The 21,149-nt window shown below is 38.2% G+C and overlaps 1 protein-coding gene across 1 annotated transcript in view; it reads right to left on the bottom strand.

Moving 5' to 3' along the window:
* CAMKK1 (calcium/calmodulin dependent protein kinase kinase 1) overlaps positions 1-21,149 on the bottom strand; it is an 882,751-nt gene that overhangs the window by 131,335 nt on the left and 730,267 nt on the right. The window contains exon 16 of the mRNA XM_053707509.1: positions 1,136-1,236. Within this exon, the coding sequence (XP_053563484.1) occupies positions 1,136-1,236 (101 nt within the window). The remainder of the gene's footprint in view (positions 1-1,135; positions 1,237-21,149) is intronic.

Genomic DNA, 21,149 nt, shown 5'->3' with positions numbered 1-21,149 from the left:
TTTTGTCTTAACTGCATGTGCCACTTCTTTTGAAAAGTACACCTAATTAAAAACAACAAACGCGTTTCGTCCCTAATGGCATTTCTCAGTGTCTATTTACATAGAGCAAGCATCCTATGTATGTAATGCTTACTTTATATAGACCAACCTAGCATCTGATAGCTTTTATTCTAATTCGCACCTCACATGTGGTCCGCCCCCTGTTACGTAAGGCTAACGTGCATCAGGTCTATCAAGGGGGGGTCACACAAAGTATGATCAGGGCTTCAGAACAGATGTATAATCAACCAGTCATGGGAGATAATATAGTGCAGGGACTCACAAATGTTCCATGTATACTATGTTGCTTTTGATCTCTTAATTGCTACCATGCTAATAGACAACGCAGCATCTAAACATAAGCATCGTGTTGCCATAGTAACATGGCTCCTTATTGGAAATTAACCTTATTAAGATGAGACAATGCAATCCGATTGTATCATCCCAATCATTCAGAGTAGTATCAAACTTACGATTTAAAAAAAAAAAAATGATTAAAAAAACAAAACAAAAACAACAATAAGTAATCAGGCCCTAAGTGATACATTTTCAAAGAAGTAGTTTTGCAAAAATAAGTATATTGCAAAATATGTATCTAACAGAATAGGAAATACACTGCTGAGCATTTAAAAATTCATTTTTTATATCCCCTCTAGTAAAGCAGATTATCATGAAACAGATTAATATTTTCAGGCAAATCAGGGGGCTGTATTCACACAGCTTCATCATCGTTCAGATATTTCTATTGCACACATTTCATATAATCACTGTTTAATTATCATTTGTTGAAATAATGGTAGGACAGTAAACTATCTATTAACTTTAGTTTTTCTTCTGTAAGTAGGAATTCAGCTTGGAATCTTTTTTTCTTTTCTTCTTTTTTTTTTTTTTTAACAACGCAGCGTTTTACAGCAATGGACACTGTTGTAATGTATGTCAACATGTAAATCAACAACTGATAAAAAAATAAAAACTACACCTAAAAATAAATGATCTAAAACCAGTAAAGTTGGTTATTATTTCTCAAGTAAAAACATCATTTTACTTTTTTTAAAATTTACATTATATTCTAATTCCAATGAAAATTTCAACTTACATTAACAGATTCCCTGGAGCGGACATGGAACGTTCTTCCCTTCGTGCAAATTCAAATGGATTTCCAAATGACCTTTTTCTTAACATTGCTTTCACTAGAATCTGTAATATATATAAAAAATGCAAAATGTTAACAGGCAAATTTGCAGCATGGACTCAAATTCTAGCACACGTCTTTGGCAGCATCTAGGAGGGAAGAAAAGTGAAATTCAAATCTAGGATTAAACTAAATTATGTTTTAATAACCAGAATTATTTTCGATTAAAGATTTTTTTTTCTACTTTCTTTCTGCTCAAATAGATTATGGGATTATCTTCATGCTATGTGAGTTTATGGCTTTACCTTTATGCAATTCATTTTTTTTCTCATATTTGTTTTTGTCAAACCAATCACATATAGGCCTCTAGTTATCAAGCCGTCAACCTCAAATACGCTGGAATTCCGCAGCGTATTTGTGGTGAGGCTGATTCGCCGTAGTTATCAAGCCCTACAGACCGGCAAAAGTAGAATATAGTGACGTAAGCTTCGATCCGCCGGACTCAGTCCGACACAGATCGATTCTTACGTCACTCCAGATGTTCCGAACGCAAGTTCGGCACAATCTGACTACTTTTGGAAGTTATCAAATGACTAGCAGGTACGCTCGCCACTATTCCGGGCCAGCGTACCTGGAGGCGGCGGATCCCATAGGAATCAATGGGAGTCTGACCATAGCGAAAGTTCATGTTCGCTGCTGCCCGATATCCCATTGATTCCTATGGGAGCTGTCTACACCTAACACCCTAACATGTACCCCGAGTCTAAACACCCCTAATCTGCCCCCCCTACACCGCCGCAACTAAATAAATGTATTACCCCCTAAACCTCCGCTCCCGGACCCCGCCGCAACTATAATAAATATGTAAACCGCCGCTCCCGAACCCCGCCGCCACCAATATAATACCTACTAACCCCTATCCTGCCCCCCTATACTGCCACCACCTATAATAAATTTATTAACCCCTATCCTGCTGATCCCGTACCCCACTGCAACTAAAAAAATTGTTTAACCCCTAAACTGATCGGAACAGCCAATAGAATGCGAGCTCAATCTGATTGGCTGATTGGATCAGCCAATCGGATTGAACTTGAATCTGATTGGATGATTCAATCAGCCAATCAGATTTTTCCTACCTTAATTCCGATTCGCTGATAGAATCCCATCAGCCAATTGGAATTCGAGGGACGCCATCTTGGATGACGTCACTTAAAGGAACCTTCATTCGTCGGGTAGTCGTCGGAGAAGGAAGATGTTTCGCGCCGGAGGTCTTGAAGATGGAGCCGCTCCTCGTCGGATGGATGAAGATAGAAGATGCCGCTTGGATGAAGATGTCTGCCGGTCCAGATGTCCTCTTCTGCCCGGATAGGATGAAGACTTCTGCCGGTCTGGATGTCCTCTTCTGCCCCATCGGATGAAGACTTCGGCCCGGTTGGGTGAAGATGACTCAAGGTAGGGAGATCTTCAGGGGGGTAGTGTTAGGTTTATTTAAGCGGGGGTTGGGTTAGAGTAGTGGTATGTGGGTGGTGGGTTTTAATGTTGGGGGGGGTTGTATTTTTTTTTACATGCAAAAGAGCTGATTACTTTGGGGCATGCCCCGCAAAAAGCCCTTTTAAGGGCTGGTAAAAGAGCTGGTTACCATGTAATTTAGTATAGGGTAGGGACATTTATTATTTTGGTTTTTTTAATTTTATTAGGGGGCTTAGATTAGGTGTAATTAGTTTAAAATTCTTGTAATCTTTTTTTATTTTCTGTAATTTAGTGGGGGGGTTTTGTACTTTAGTTAGTTTATTTAATTGTATTTAATTGTAGGTACTTGTAGGTAATTTATTTCATTAATTTAACGATAGTGTAGTGTTAGGTTTAATTGTAACTTAGGTTAGGATTTATTTTACAGGTAATTTTGTATTTCTTTTAGCTAGGTAGTTATTAAATAGTTATTAACTATTTAATAGCTATTGTACCTAGTTAAATAAATATATAAATAAATACCAAGTTACCTGTAAAATAGATATAAACCCGAAAATAGCTATAATGTAATTATTAATTACATTGTAGCTATCTTAGGGTTTATTTTACAGGTAAGTATTTAGTTTTAAATAGGAATAATTTATTTAATGATAGTGTAGTGTTAGGTGTAATTGTAACTTAGGTTAGTTTTTATTTTACAGGTAAATTTGACTTTATTTTATGTAGGCAGCTATTAAATAGTTAATAACTATTTAATAGCTATTGTACCTAGTTAAAATAAATTTAAATTTGCCTGTAAAATAAATATAAATCCTAAAATAGCTACAATATAATTATTAGTAATATTGTAGCCATATTAGGGTTTATTTTATAGGTAAGTATTTAGTTTTAAATAGGAATAACTAATTTAATAAGAGTAATATTTATTTAGATTTATTTAATTAATATTTAAGTTAGCGGGTGTTAGGTTTAGGGGTTAATAATTTTATTATAGGCTGCGGCGGTGTAGGGGGGCAGGATAGGGGTTAATAAATTTATTATAGGTGGCGACGGTGTAGGGGGGGCAGATTAGGGATAAATAAGTTTAATATAGGTGGCGGCGGGGTCCGGGAGCGGCGGTTTAGGGGTTAAACAATTTATTTGCGGCGGGGTCCGGGATCCGCAGGATAGGGGTTAATAACTTTATTATAGGTGGCGGCGGTATAGGGGGGGCAGGATAGGGGTTAATAGGTATTATGTAGGTGGCGGCGGGGTCCGGGAGCGGCGGTTTAGGGGTTAACAACTTTATTTAGTTGTGGGGGGCTCCGGGGGCGACGGTATAGGGGGCAGAACAGTATAGTTAGTGTGGGTGCTTAGTGACAGCTTATCAATAAAGCTGTAAAAAAGCAGAAGAGCAGCGAGATCGGATGAGTGATAACTATCACAGTCCGCTGCTCATCGCCCCGTACTTGGTGCGCGGCTTTTTGACAGCTTTTTTGATAACTTTGGCGAACATATTCAGGTCAGCGGCGGCGATGTGAGGCGAGCTTAGGCGAGCGTATTGGGGCCGGCGAAGGCAGGTACGTCCGGAGCTTGATAACTAGAGACCATAGCCTTTATTTAAAACATTTGAAAAAATGGCTCCTTTATCTTTTTAACTCTGAGATTGTCATGAAATACTTTGAACCAATCAGTCACTAAATATCTGGGGGGTGATCAGAACCAATCTCTTTGTTAAGAAAAGACTAAAACAGTTTTTTGAGGGTTTTATTAAATACATTTTATATTACAAAAGTGCAGCTCAACTTACTATTTACTTGTATGAATCTTAAACCATATTTATAAATATGTTTAATCTTTTATTACATTCCTGTTCAGTGCATGTACTGTAACAAACAACAGTGTTTACAGATTCCTTCCATATACATATGCTTGAGAATTCCTGTATGCATACTAAATGATTTCTACAGGCATTTTAAAGTAAAAGTAGTGCAATGAATCTGGCTACACTTAACATTTAAGAGCTAGATTACAAGTGGCATGCTAACTGTTGCTTGGGAGCGATATTGAGTTTATCACAGCTGTTAGCATGCGCCGGAAGTAGCACGCATATTACAAGTTGAACGTCAAAGCATTCGCTCAAGCACAATTAAATTTAATGCACGTCGGAATAGAATTACCTTAGAGTTCTGGTAAACTGTTAGGCTTGAATAAAAAGTTGCACAACACACATCATAAATAAATAAAAAAATACAGTTACACTCATAATAACACCTCTTATACACCTCTTATAAGATAAGAGGTCTTAGGTGCTAGAAAAAAACTTAATTTATGTAAGAACGTACCTGATAAATTCATTTCCTTCATAGTGGCAAGAGTCCATGAGCTAGTGACGTATGGGATATATATTCCTACCAGGAGGGGGCAAAGTTTCCCACACCTCAAAATGCCTATAAATACACCTTTCACCACACTCATACCTTAGTTTAATGTATAGCCAAGTAGTGAGGTGTAAACAGGAGTAAAAAAGCATACAAAAAAATCATAACCACCAAAAAATAGGGTGGTTCTCATAGACTCTTGCCACTATGAAAGAAATGAATTTATCAGGTAAGTTCTTACATAAATTGTGTTTTCTTTCATGTAAGTGGCAAGAGTCCATGAGCTAGTGACGTATGGGATATAATACCCAAGATGTGGAAATCCACAGAGTCACTAGAGAGGGAGGGATAAAATAAAAACAGCTATTTCCACTGAAAACTTAAATCCAAATAATAATTAAGTTTTCTTAAAAAATTTAAAAAAACACAAATCATAGCCAGAAAAATCAAACTGAAACAGCTGCCTGAAGAACTTTTCTACCAAAGACTGCTTCAGAAAAAGCAAATACATCAAAATGGTAAAATTTAGCAAATGTATGCAAAGAAGACCAAGTTGCTGCTTTGCAAATCTGATCAACTGAAGCTTCATTCTTGAAAGCCCAAAAAGTGGCAACTGATCTAGTAGAATGAGCTGTAATTCTCTGAGGCGGAGACTGCCCCACCTCCAAATAAGCCTTGTGAATCAAAAGTTTCAACCAAGATGCCAAAGAAATGGCAGAGGCTTTCTGACCTTTCCTGGAACCAGAGAAAATAACAAATAGACTAGAAGTCTTCAGAAATCTTTAGTAGCCTCAATATAGTATTTCAAAGCTCTTACCACATCTCAAGAGAATTCTTAGGATTAGGACACAAGGAAGGATCAACTATTTCCCTACTAATGTTGTTAGAATTCACAAAAAAGGCAAAAATGTAAACATAGTCCGTAAAACAGCTTTATCTTGATGGAAAATCAGATAAGGAGACTCACAAGACAGAGCCGACAACTCAGAAAGTCTTCTAGCAGAAGAGATAGCCAAAAGAAATAACACTTTCCAAGAAAGTAGTTTAATTTCCAAAGAATGCATAGCCTCAAAAGGAGGAGCCTGCAAAATCCTTAAAACCAAATTGAGACTCCAAGGAGGAGAAATAGACTTAATAACAGGCTTGATATGAACCAAATCCTGACCAAAACAGTGAATATCAGGAAGTTTAGCAATCTTTCTATGAAATAAGAAGAAAAAGCAGAGATTTGTCCCTTCAAAGTATTTTCCGACAAACCCTTATCCAAACCATCCTGAAGAAAATGTAAAATCCTAGGAATTCTTAAAAGAATGCCAAGAAAAATTATGAGAGGAGCACCATGAAATATAGGTTTTCCAAACCTGATAATAAATCTTCCTCAAAACAGACTTATGTTAATCACTGAACTAAGCGTTCAATTTCCATACCTTCAAATTTAGAGATTTGAGATCCTGATGGAAAAAGGAAGTGGCCAAGGTTGGCAACTGGACATCAGGACAAGATCTGCATACCAAAACCTGTGAGGCCATGCTGGTGCTATCAGAAACACATGAGATTGTTCAATTATGATCTTGGAGATTACCCTTGGAAGAAGAACTAGAGGTGGATAAATGTAAGCAGGTTGGTAAAACCAGGGAACTGCTAAAGCATCCACCGTCTCCGCCTGAGGATCCTTGGATCTGGAAAGATATATGGGAAGTTTGTTGTTCAAATGGGAGGCTATCAGATATATTTCTGGAAGACCCCCACATCTGCACAATCTGATGAAACCCATCTGGAGGGAGAGACCACTCCCCCGGATGCAAAGTCTGACTACTGAGATAATCGGCTTCCAAATTGTCTACACCTGGAATATGAATCGCAGAAATTAGACAAGAGTTGGACTCTGCCCAAGAAAGTATCCAAGATACTTCTTTCATTGCTAAAGAGCTGCGAGTCAGTCCCTGATGATTGACATATGTCACTGTTGTGATATTGACTGTCTGAAAACTAATGAAAAGTTCTCTCTTTAATAGAGGCCAAGCCTGAAGAGCTCTGAAGATAGCACGGAGTTCTAAAATATTGATTGGTAACCTCGCCTCTTGAGGTTTCCAAACCCCTTGTGCTGTCAGAAACCCCAGACAGCTCCCCAGCCGGTAAGACTTGCATCCATTGAGTTCACAGTCCAGGAAGGATGAACAAAAGAGGCCCCTTGAGCAATACGATGATGGTCCAATCACCAAGACAGAGAGAGTTGAATGTTGGGATTTAAGTATATAAGTTGTGATAGCTGAGTATAATCCCTGCACCATTGATTCAGCATGCAAAGCTGCAGAGGTCTCATATGAAAACGAGCAAAAGGGATTGCGTGCGATGCTGCAGTGATAAGACCTAAAACTTCCATGCACATAGCCACTGAAGGGAATGATCGAGACTGACGGTTTAGACAAGCTAAAACCAATTTCATTTGCCTCTTGTCTGTTAAAGACAGAGTCATGGACACCGAATCTATCTGTAAACCTAAAAAGGTGACCCTTGTTTGAGGAATCAAGAAACTCTTTTGTAAATTGATCCTCCAACCATGCCTTTGAAGAAACCACACTAGTTGTTTTGTGTGAGATTCTGCTAAATGAAAAGACTGAGCTAGTACAAAAATATAGTCCAAATAAGGAAATACCGCAATATCCTGATCTCTGATTACAGATATAATGGCACTTAGAACCTTCAAAAAGATTATTGGAGCTGTTGCTAGGCCAAATGGAAGAGTGACAAATTGGTAATGCTTGTCTAGAAAAGAGAATCTCAGAAACCGATAGTGGTCTGGATGAATTGGAATATGAAGATAAGCATCCTGTAAGTCTATTGTGGACATAAAATATCCTTGCTGAACAAAAGGCAGAATAGTCCTTATAGTCACCATCTTGAAAGTTGGGACTCTTACAAAATGATTTAAAAACTTCAGATCCAGAAATGGTCTGAAAGAATTCTCTTTCTTTGGAACAATTAATAGATTTGAATAGAACCCCAAACCCTGTTCCTGGAGAGGAACTGGTACAATCACCCCTGAAAGCTCTAGATCTGAAAAACATTTCAGAAATGCCTGAGCCTTCACAGGATTTGTTGGAACATGAGCGAGAATCTTCCCATGGGAGGTCTTATTCTGAAACGTATTCGATACCTTTGAGACACAATATTCTGAATCCACTGATACTGAACAGAACCTGTCCAAATTTCCTGAAATAATTTCAATCTGCCCCCCACCAGCTGAACTGGATTGAGGGCCGTACCTTCATGCAGTCTTGGGGGCTGGATTTGTTTTTTATAAGGCTTGGTCTCCAAATGGAACCAGAGGCCTTAGGGGAAGGAGTGTTTTTTTGTTCTTTATTCTGACGAAAGGAACGAAAATGATTAGGAGCCTTAAATTTACCCTTAGACCTTTTATCTGGAAAGATAGAGATAGTAATCTAGATTTAGACACCATGTCAGCATTCTAAGATTTAAGCCATAAAGCTCTTGTAGCTAAAATAGCTAAAGACATAGATTTAACATTGATCCTAATAATGTCAAATATAGCATCATAAATTAAATGATTAGCATGTCGAAGCAGAAAAACAATGCTAGACAAATCAGAATCTTCTACCTGACAAGCTAAACTGTCCAACCAAAAAGTTGAAGCAGCAGCCACATCAGCCATAGAAATGGCAGGTCTAAGAATATAACCAGAATGTAAATAAGCTTTTCTGAGATATGATTCAATCGTCCTGTCTAAAGGATCCTTATAAGAAGTACTATCTTCCATAGGAATAATAGGACATTTGGCAAGAGTGGAGATAGCCCCATCAACTTTAGTGACTTTTTCCCAAAACTCTAAATTAGCCACAGGTAAATGATACGACTTCTTAAACCTAGAAGAAGGATTAAAAGAAGAACCAGGCTTAGAGACCATTCCTTAATAATCATATCAGAAACAGCATCTGGAATAGGAAAAATCTAAGGAGCAACCTTTGGAGGTTTAAAAACAGAATTTAAACGTTTACTGGCTTTGTTATCAAGAGGTCTAGACTCTTCAATACCCAAAGTAACCAAAACTTCCTTCAACAAAGAACGAATATAATCAATCTTAAAGAGATAGGAAGATTTGTCAATTTCAGAGTCTGATTCAGGATCCTCTGAACCAGAGAGATCCTCATCAGCAGAGGATACTTCAGTATGTTGTCAGTCAATACAAATTTCATTAGAATTATGAGAAGTTTTAAAAGATCTTTTACGGTTATTTGAAGGTGGAATAGCAGACATAAAGCTAGATTACGAGTTATGCGAGCTATAGCGAAATTAACGAACGCAACAAAAGTTGTGCTATTTAACCCCCTATAGCGAGCCATTAGAAGTTTTCAAACAGCCGGCTTGTGCGTGTGATATGGTGTTTTTAAGCTCCATACTGCACACAATGCAAGCGCTGTTTTTACGTGCTCGTGCACGCTTTACCCATAGACATCAATGGGGAGACCGTGTCAGAAAAATTCTAACACCTGTGATCGCAGAAAGAAAAGCTCTGTAACGCAGCCCCATTGATGTCTACGGGGGAAAAAACTAACATTTAAACCTAACACCCTGGGGGGGCGGAGTTAGCCAGCAAGGAGAGTAGACATGTGTTCGTGGAGCTCCTCTACTAAACCTCATTAAAAGATGGATAATTATACAATGCTATGATGACACAGACCTTTGAATTACTTGGAACCTGAGAGTATTCACGTATGCTAACCCCTTGATGAGCGAATCCTCATTCTAGTGACTTTTGAGATCCCTAAGCGACACCACGATCTGGGGCCTAAATTATCTAAAGAAGCAGTGAGGATATAAGGCATCCTAATCCTGAAAAACCCTCCTCTTAATACCTACCAAATGGATATGGAGGCTGCATTCCACAAGTTCGAGGAGCAGGTTAGTGAGAGCCTGGAAGATCATTTTACAGCAATGAACTTGTTACTTACACAGTTCTACAAGCAGTTCTCCACTCCACGCGACAGGCAAGATGGCGGCGATAGCTTAGAGCCTAATATCGCTATTCGGTCGCAGTCCCTCCGTGTCTCAGAAATTTCTACCTCCCTGACAGCAACTGCTGCACCGGTTAGAGCATCTAGAAATCAACATGAACCAAACAAGGAGGAACTCCAAGATAGCCTGAGAGCGCCGGAACCTGAAACTATCATATGGGGCTCTACGATGATCGATAATATTGAGTGGTGCACATACCTAGAAGACCTCATGGGAACATCATCATATAGGTTTAGACACGGAGCTAACTCACATATTTCACCTTATGAAGGGTCCAATGTCTGTGATCCCCCTGATCCTATGCCACAGAGGACTGCTACTGAACTTTTCAGCCTGGTTACTTAGCTCCTTCAATCTGCTGCAGCTGATAAACGCTGGAACTAAATTGATCATGGGCATAGACTAAAGGACAACTTTTAAAGATCTTTGCAGCAGCCTAAATCGTCTCTCAGGACACTTGAGCTGTTATTTTTCTTTATTTTTGTTGTTGTGTATGTTACACTATACTGTGTCTCTATCGTACACATTTTGTTAACCCTTAACATGGGATGTTCTTAATTTTGATCGTTATTAAGTTACCCTAACCCCATTACTGATAATTCTTGTATATGTGTTTGGAGATCTGGATGTACCGGGACATTATTAAGTAGGTCCCAATATTTTGCAGCTGCTCTTGTATCCTCTACCATTTCTACCTTTTCCTTATCTTTGGTGTTCAAGCTCACCCATTAAGCTCTGAGACACCTTATACACCAGTATATATTCCTCTGCCCTAACCCGGTCAGGTTTACTCACCGTACATGGATCTCCTATGTCTTTCCCTTTCTGTAATTCCCTCATACCCTGAGCTCTACAACCACATTGCTAGATACCTAACGCTATTAATTCAGAGGGAGGTGTGGAAAGAACCCTAACAGTCATTTATTTGAGAAAACTGCACTATGTACTGCACTTCTATTTAACATTTAGCTATCATCACTAAAGTGTAGAATGTATGCAGCCCTGTATAGCATCATATTCTACATATCTCACTAAGCCCTAGCAGATTGAGCATTAGCAATAGGGTATTTGTCTTATTATGCCCTGCTTAAATTTATTTATGTCAAGCAGTTCACTGCTGGGTTTTTATTCTGGTATTATAATAGCTGATAGTTATGATTTACAGCCAAACTAGCTAATCTTTGTGGCAGTGTATTATTACGATGAAAGTGCATTAACTGAGTAATCAACTTATCTATTTTACCTGAATATATTTAGCCCTACTTCCTCTATAACTCTTTATGTAGCAGGTTGGATTGAAGGACTCTATGTATCATATTAATAACTATCTATACACTAATATTCCTATCTATGTTTGTCCTTCTAACTCATAAAAGTTTTAATCTGATATAGTCATTTCTAGGCTAACTTTTGCTGTAGTGTGTGCCTATTTCATCATTGGGCATAAATAATGTTAATTGTCTGAGTAACACTTCAATTTTAACTTTTAGCAATTCTAGGAGACTATGAGGTTACTGCCTTTACCTATATACACAAGCCCCACTAATAAGCTTGACTCATAACGATATTTGTACAGAGCACTTCTGTGCACATGCTGAGGTTCTCTAAACTCTGCTGTAATTTTTCATTAGAAGCCTGTTGGTTTGCACTGGGAGACAAGTTATTATACTGTTGGCTAAGATGTTTCAATATTATGGTAGCATTTAGACCCTGAGGCTTTTCCAGTCTATTAATGTATACTAACCTATTTTCAGTATCTTATGCCAAACTCACCTTTAGCACAGCATTATAGCGATGTTGATACTTGATGTGTGTTTAGATGTCTCACATGTGTGCCAATAGGCGAGAGAGTAACCTTAGGGTGTGTTAAAGTATCTTATTAATCAGTAAACTATTCTTAATCTAATGACTAGATTGACATACCAACTGGCTCCGCCCTCCACCCCCACCCCCTATTATATTTCGAGCGTCTCTCGCCCGCTGCATCCCCCCCCCCCCCTTTTAAACTATACAGCTAATTCCCCCCTGGCCCTAATTATACCTGAGTAGACACTCTAATTTGCCTTCTATATGGCCCAGAGGGGATTATTTTTGTTTTTGTTTTACTTTTATTGCCCTTATTATAAAACTGAAGTCTCACTGTAGATTGCCCAAATATTATAATATTGCGTGTGCTATTGGGATACATTATGCCCTTACTACAGGGTTTTGTCTGTAATACTTATTTAACAATATTGTAACTGCACTCTTCTGTAAATGTTTTGGGGCTTACCCTCTGGTTGTATTTGTTTTTGACTTCAATAAAAAAAATATTAAAAAAAAAAAAAAAAAAACTAACACCCTAACATAAACCCTGAGTCTAAACACCCCTAATCTGCCCTCCACCAACATCGCCGGCACCTACATAATGTTATTAACCCCTAATCTGCCGCCCCCAATATCACTGCCACCTAAATAAAGCTATTAACCCCTAATCTGCCGCTCCCAATATCGCCGCCACTATACTAAAGTTATTAACCCCTATTCCCCTGCACCCCAACATAGCCCACACTATAATAAATCTATTAAACCCTATTTGGCCGCTCCCCGACATCGCCACAAATAAATAAAGCTATTAACCCCTAAACCTCTGGCCTCCCAGATCATTACCACTAAATAAACCTATTAACCCCTAAACCGCCAGCCCCCCACATTGCAACAACCTAAATTAAACTATTAACCCCTAAACCTAACCCTAACACCCCCTAACTTTAACATAATTAAAATAAAGCTAAATTAAACTTACAATTATTAACTAAATAATTCCTATTTAAAACTAAATACCTGTGAAATAAAACCTAAGCTAGCTACAATATAACTAATAGTTATATTGTAGCTAGCTTAGATTTTATTTTTATTTCACAGGTAATTTTGTATTTATTTTAACTAGGTAGACTAGTTAGTAAATAGTTAACTATTTACTAACTACCTAGTTAAAATAAATACAAACGTACCTGTCAAATAAAACCTAAGCTGCCTTACACTAAAACCTAACATTACAAAAAATAAAAAACACTAAAATTACAAAAAATAACAAACGAAATTATCCAAAACAATTAAACTTATTCCTATTCTAATACCCTTTAAAAAAAAAAAACACCCCAAAATAAAAAACCCTAATCTATAATAAACTACCAAGGGCCCTTAAAAGGGCCTTTTGGGGGCCTTTACAAGGGCCTTTTGTAGGACATTGCCCTAAAGTTAAAGGGACAGTCTAGGCCAAAATTAACTTTCATGATTCAGATAGAGCATGTAATTTTAAACAATTTTCCAATTTACTTTTATCACCAATTTTGCTTTGTTCTCTTGGTATTCTTAGTTGAAAGCTTAACCTAGGAGGTTCATATGCTAAGTTCTTAGACCTTGAAGCCCACCTCTTTCAGATTGCATTTTAACAGTTTTTCACCACTAGAGGGTGTTAGTTCATGTATTTTATATAGATAACACTGTGCTCGTGCACGAGAAGTTATCTGAGAGCAGGCACTGATTGGCTACACTGCAAGTCTGTCAAAATAACTGAAAAAAGGGGCAGTTTGCAGAGGCTTAGATACAAGATAATCACAGAGGTTAAAAGTATATTATTATAACTGTGTTGGTTATGCAAAACTGGGAAATTGGTAATAAAGGGATTATCTATCTTTTAAAACAATACAAATTCTGGTGTAGACTGTCCCTTTAACAGCTCTTTTGATACAAAACAAAACAAACACTCCCTAACAGTATACAAACCCCGACCCCCCAAACCCACAAAAAATAATAATAAAGTAAAACCTAATCTACCCATTGACCTGAAAAGGGCATTTGTATGGGCATTGCCCTTAAAGGGGCATTTACCTCTTTTGCTGACCAAGCCCTTATATAAAAATAAAAACTCACCCCAAAACGAAAAAAATAAATTACACAAAATAATAAACAAATTATCAAAAATAATAAAAATGATTCCTATGCTAATACCCATTTAAAAAAAAAAAAACAAACCAAAATAAAAAACCTAATCTAGAATAAACTACCAATAGTAGGGCATTGCCCTAAGTTAAATAGCTCTTTTACCTGATTTTTTTTTTTACAAAGAGCCACTAACATTACAAACCCCCACCCCCCCCCAAACCCACAAAATAAAAAAAAAACTATCTAATAAACCTAATCTACCCATTGCCCTCAAAAGGGCATTTGTATGGGCATTGCCCTTAAAAGGGCATTTAGCTCCTTTGCTGCCCAAGCCCTTATCTAAAATAAGAAAACAACCAAAAAACCCTTAAAAAAAACCTAATACTAACTCCTGACGATCCACTTACAGTTTTTAAAGTCCTGCTTGAACGATCTTCATCCAGGTGGCCTCTTCTATCTTCATCTAGGTGGCGAAGTCCTCCTCCAGGCGGCGAGAAGTCTTCATCCAGGCAGCCTCTTTTATCTCCAGGCGGCATCTTCTATCTTCATCCCGGTGGCGCGGAGTGGGTCCATCCTGAAGACATCCGGCACGGAGCATCCTCTTCATACAGTCGCCGCCGTACACTTAATCTTCAAAGCAAGGGAGCCGTTTCAAGATGGCATCCCTTGCATTCCTATTGGCTGAAAAATTTTAATCAGCCAATAGGAATTAGAGCTGCTAAAGTACTATTGGCTGTTCAAATCAGCCATTAGGATTTAAGCAGCTATTATTCAATTGGATGTATATTTTTCAGGGAAAAGAGCTGATATCTTTGGGGCAATGCCCCACAAAAGGCTATTAGTAGTTTATTGTAGACTAGGGTTTTTTTGGGTGGGCTTTTTTATTTTGATAGGGCTATTAGATTAGGTGTAATTCTTTTTTTTTATTTTGGATATTTTCGTTTGCTATTTTTCGTAATTTAGTGTTTGTTATTTTTTTGTAATTTAGTGTTTGGATTTCTTTAATGTGTAGTTTAGTTTTATTTAATTGGCAGTTAGTTTAATTTTAGTTTAACAATCATATTAGTTTAATTGTTAGTTTAAACTTAGTTCTTTTAATTTGACAGGTAAGTTTTAATTTAAGTTAGGGAAATTGTAATTTTAATATAAAGTTAGGGGGTGTTAGGGTTATGTTTGGGTTAGGGTTATGGTTAGGTTTAGGGGTTACTAGTTTAATTTAGTTTATTGCGATGTGGGGGGCTTTTGGTTTAGGGGTTAATAATTTACTTTAGTATATTTCATTGTGGGGGGCTTGCGGTTTAGTGGTTAATAGGTTTATTATAGTGGCGGCGGTATAGGGCTTAATAACTTTAGTAAAGTGGGGAAAATGTGGGCGGACAGTAAAATCGGGGTTAATAATATTTAAATAGTGTTTGAGATGCGGGAGGGCGGCGGTTTAGGGGTTAATAACTTTATTATAGTGGTGACGATGTCGGGGAGTGGCGGAATAGGGGTTAATAGTTATTTTAATGGTGGCGATGTTGGGAGCGGCAGATTAGGGGTTAATAATTTTATTATAGTATTTGCGATGCGGGAGGGCCTTGGTTTAGAGGTTAATAGGTAGTTTATGGGTGTTTTGTGACAGTTTAGTTATGAGTTTTATGTAACAAATATGTAGCGTAAAACTCATAACTACTGCTTTTAGATTGCAAAACGGATCTTGTTGTTTTAGGCTGGAACGCAGGTTTTTTTAGCCTGACCACAAAACTCATAATGGCAGCGCTATGAAAGTCCCATGAAAAAATTTAATTTTTATGTGTGCGGGACTGACGTTGCGGTACAGGCTAAAAGACTTGCGGTACAGCTATACCGACAAGACTTGTAATGGCTGTGTTACTGTTTTAATGCTGAAATGGCCATTTTTTCAGCGTAAACACGAACGCAAAACTCGTAATCTAGGTGATAGCCTTTTCTATAGCTGCAGCAATATAATTCTTTACCTTTGCAGGTATATCAGGTACATTAGATGTTGAATGAACAACAGATGATGTATTTGTACTAATAGAAACAATATCAGCCCTCAACAGCTTGTCATGACAAATGCCACATAATTGAGCTGAAGGAATAACATCAGCTAATTTACAAAAGACACACTTAGCTTTGGTAGAACTGTGTTCAGACACCATGGTTTCTACAGCAACATCAGAGGCAGTATTAGACTAAGACATCTTGCAAAATGTAAAAAGAAAAAACAACATTTAAACAAAATATCCAATTTCCTCATATAGCAGTTTCAGGAATGGGAAAAAAACGCATGATGCAAAAGGAAGTAAAAAAGATTTTAGTGTCAAAGCCAATCAGATTGAGCTTGCATTCTATTGGCTGTTCCGATCAGCCAGTAGAATACGAGCTCAATCTGATTGGCTGATTGGATCAGCCAATCGGATTGAATTTACGTTATCCCTATGTACCCCTAATCTGCTGCCCTTAACACCGCCGACCCCTATATTATATTTATTAACCCCTAATCTGCCACCCCAACGTCGCCGCCACCTACCTACACTTATTAACCCCTAATCTGCCGACCGGACCTCACCGCTACTATAATAAAGTTATTAACCCCTAATCCGCCTCACTCCCGCCTCAATAACCCTATAATAAATATTATTAACCCCTAATCTGCCCTCCCTAACATCACCGACACCTAACTTCAAGTATTAACCCCTAATTTGCCGACCGGACCTCACCACTACTCTAATAAATTTATTAACCCCTAAAGCTAAGTCTAACCCTAACACTAACACCCCCCTAAGTTAAATATAATTTTTATCTAACGAAATAAATTATTTCTTATTAAATAAATTATTCCTATTTAAAGCTAAATACTTACCTGTAAAATAAACCCTAATATAGCTACAATATAAATAATAATTATATTGTAGCTATTTTAGGATTAATATTTATTTTACAGGCAACTTTGTATTTATTTTAACCAGGTACAATAGCTATTAAATAGTTAATAACTATTTAATAGCTACCTAGTTCAAATAATTACAAAATTACCTGTAAAATAAATCATAACCTAAGTTACAATTAAACCTAACACTACACTATCAATAAATTAATTAAATAAAATACCTACAATTACACCTAACACTACACTATCAATAAATTAATTACATAAAATACCTACAAATAAATACAATTAAATAAACTAACTAAAGTACAAAAAATAAAAAAAGAACTAAGTTCCAAAAATTAAAAAATAAGTTACAAATATTAGAAAAAGATTACAACAATTTTAAGCTAATTACACCTACTCTAAGCCCCCTAATAAAATAACAAAGCCCCCAAAATAAAAAAATGCCCTACCCTATTCTAAAATAAAGATAGAAAAGCTCTTTTACCTTACCAGCCCTTAAACGGGCCTTTTGCGGGGCATGCCCCAAAGAATTCAGCTCTTTTGCCTGTAAAAAATACCCATAAAATACCCCCCCCCAACATTACAACCCACCACCCACATACCCCTAATCTAACCCAAACCCCCCTTAAATAAACCTAACACTAAGCCCCTGAAGATCTCCCTACCTTGAGTCGTCTTCACCCAATCAGCCAATCAGATTGAGCTCGTATTCTATTGGCTGATCGGAACAGCCAATAAAATGCGAGCTCAATCTGATTGGCTGATTCCATCAGCCAATCAGAATTTTCCTACTTTAATTCCGATTGGCTGATAGAATTCGAGGGACGCCATCTTGGATGACGTCATTTAAAGGAACCGTCATTCGGCGAGTAGGCGTCGGTAGAAAAGGATGGATCCGCGTCGGCTGGAAGAAGATGGCTCCGCTCCGCTCCGGATGGATGAAGATAGAAGATGCCGCTTGGATGAAGATGTCTACCGGTCCGGATGTCCTCTTCTGCCCGGATAGGATGAAGACTTCTGCCGCTCCGGATGTCTTCTTTTGGTCCATCGGTGCCCGGTTGGGTGAAGACGACTCAAGGTAGGGAGATCTTCAGGGGCTTAGTGTTAGGTTTATTTAAGGGGGGTTTGTGTTAGATTAGGGGTATGTGGGTGGTGGGTTGTAATGTTGGGGGGGTATTGTATGTTTTTTTTACAGGCAAAATTCTTTGGGGCATGCCCCGCAAAAGGCCCTTTTAAGGGCTGGTAAGGTAAAAGAACTTTTCGATTTTTATTTTAGAATAGGGTAGGGCATTTTTTTATTTTGGGGGGCTTTGTTATTTTATTAGGGGGCTTAGAGTAGGTGAAATTAGCTTAAAATTGTTGTAATCTTTTTCTAATGTTTGTAACTTATTTTTTTATTTTTTGTAACTAGGTTATTTTTTATTTTTTGTACTTTAGTTAGTTTATTTAATTGTATTTATTTGTAGGTATTTTATGTAATTAATTTATTGATAGTGTAGTGTTAGGTCTAATTGTAACTTAGTTAGGATTTATTTTACAGGTATTTTTGTAATTATTTTAACTAGGTAGCTATTAAATAGTTATTAACTATTTAATAGCTATTGTACCTGGTTAAAATAAATACAAAGTTGCCTGTAAAATAAATATTAATCCTAAAATAGCTACAATATAATTATTATTTATATTGTAGCTATATTAGGGTTTATTTTACAGGTACGTATTTAGCTTTAAATAGGAATAATTTATTTAATAAGATTTATTTCGTTAGATAAAAATTATATTTAACTTAGGGGGGTGTTAGTGTTAGGGTTAGACTTAGCTTTAGGGGTTAATAAATTTAATATAGTAGTGGTGAGGTCCGGTCGGCAGATTAGGGGTTAATAAGTGTAGGTAGGTGGCGGCGACGTTGGCGGCGGCAGATTAGGGGTTAATAAATATAATATAGGGGCCGGTGGTGTTAGGGGCAGCAAATTAGGGGTACATAGGGATAACGTAGGTTGTGGCGGTGTACGGAGCGGCAGATTAGGGGTTAAAAAATATGCAGGGCTCAGCGATAGCGGGGGTGGCAGATTAGGGGTTAATAAGTGTAAGGTTAGGGGTGTTTAGACTCATGGTACATGTTAGGGTGTTAGGTGCAGACATAGGAAGTGTTTCCCCATAGGAAACAATGGGGCTGCGTTAGGAGCTGAACGCTGTTTTTTTGCAGGTGTTAGGTTTTTTTTTTAGCTCAAACGGCCCCATTGTTTCCTATGGGGGAATCGTGCACGAGCACGTTTTTTAAGCTGGCTGCGTCCGTAAGCACCGCTGGTATTGAGAGTTGCAGTGGCGGTAAATTATGCTATACGCTCCCTTTTTGGAGCCTAAAGCAGCCCTTCTGTGAACTCTAAATACCAGCGGTATTTAAAAGGTGCGGGAGAAAAAAAGCATGCATAGCTAACGCACCCCTTTGGCCGCAGAACTCTTAATCTAGCGGTTAGAATTTCTAGTATGCATATTAATAACAAGGTTTTAAACATTACAACTTTTTTTTGTTGACATGAAAAGCTATTATTGTTTCTCTTTTCCCCCGAGAATTTGTTGAAACCCTTTACCAACAACTTCCTGAGTGTACATCTGTGCACTGTGCTATGGTGTATGGCATAATGGCGGATTTACTTTTTTTAAAAAGGCACCTGCAAGATACTGATGATCAAATATATGGCATCAAAATGCTGCTGGTATTAAAGGGACATAATACTCATATGCCAAATCACTTGAAACTGATGTAGTATAACTGTAAAAAGCTGACAGGAAAATATCACCTGAGCATCTCTATGTAAAAAAGCAAGATATTTTACCTCACAATTTCCTCAGCTCAGCAGAGTAAGTTTTGTGTAAAAAGTTATACTTTAGCTGCTGTCCAGCTGCAGGTAAAAAAAAAAAATGAAGAAATGAACAGCAGCCAATCAGCATCAGCAGTGCTGAGGTCATGGACTCTTTTGCTGTGATCTCATGAGATTTCACTTAACTCTCATGAGATTTCATAGTAAACTTCCTTAAACTGAATAGGGAAATAATATGAGTGTGCACGAAGCTCACTCCCTTGCCTGTCCTGGGAGAGACATAATGATTTGCTGCTTAAAGTCCTTTACAATGGGGTTTGAATACTTAGGACATTTCAAGGTAAAATATCTTTCTTGTTTACATAGAGATGTTCAGGTGATATTTTCTAGTCAGCTTTTTACAGCTATGCTGCATCACTTTCAAGTGTTTAAACATTTTGGTATCATGGCCCTTTAAATGGTGATGAAGGGGTGGAGCCTAACTGAGCTCCAAGATGGACGCTTAATATTGGAGCTCTGTGCAGTCTACAACAAATAAGGTGATTTAGGACTGCAGCATCGAAAATTGGCAGCTCACAATAGTTGCAAGTGTCAGCTAAAGAAGAGCAGCGATGCAGGATAGTGTTTGGTAAGAACACGCTACGTTCCTGGGCTGATCACAAGCGGAGGCTTATTCCTGACAGGGAAGAAACGCACATGGCGCTGAGGATTGGCCTACCTTAGGACAGGCTGAAGATAGCAGACCCGACATATCACCGGAAGATTCCGACATAGCCGGAAGGCAGCTAGATGGAAGCGGAGACTTCATCGGGTAGACACATGACCATTTGAGTAGGTGAGCTCCGGGGAAGATATATAGGGGCATATTTAACAAGCTCCGAATGGAGCTTGATGCCCCGTGTTTCTGGTAAGCCTGCAGGCTCGCCAGAAACAGCAGTTATGAAGCAGCGGTCACAAAGACCGCTGCTCCATAACCTGTCCGCCTGCTCTGAGCAGGCGGACAGACATCGCCGGAAATCAACCCGATCGAGTACGATCGGGTTGATTGATACCCCCTTGCTGGCGGCCCATTGGCCGCGAGTCTGCAGGGGGGCGGTGTTGCACCAGCAGCTCTTGTGAGCTGCTGGTGCAATGCTGAATACGGCGAGCGCATTGCTCGCCATATTCAGCGAGGTCTGTCGGACCTGATCCGCACTGTCGGATCAGGTCCGACAGACCTTGATAAATAGAGGCCATAGTGTGGCGGGAGCTGGAACAAATAGGCCCTAATTGCAAGATGCACTGAGCGTCAGAGGTTGACCAGAATGTGAAAGAAGTCAGCTTCTAGGCTCAAAGGGTTAAAAACAAAGGAAAAATAAAGATACCAACAATATAATACAGGGAGTGCAGAAATATTAGGCAAATGAGTATTTTGACCACATCATCCTCTTTATGCATGTTGTCTTACTCCAAGCTGTATAGGC

Source organism: Bombina bombina, chromosome 3 (genome assembly GCF_027579735.1).
Source record: "Bombina bombina isolate aBomBom1 chromosome 3, aBomBom1.pri, whole genome shotgun sequence".
Classification (NCBI taxonomy): Eukaryota; Metazoa; Chordata; class Amphibia; order Anura; family Bombinatoridae; genus Bombina; species Bombina bombina.
Note: the sequence above shows the minus strand (reverse complement) of the source record. Positions and strands in the feature narration are given on the sequence as shown.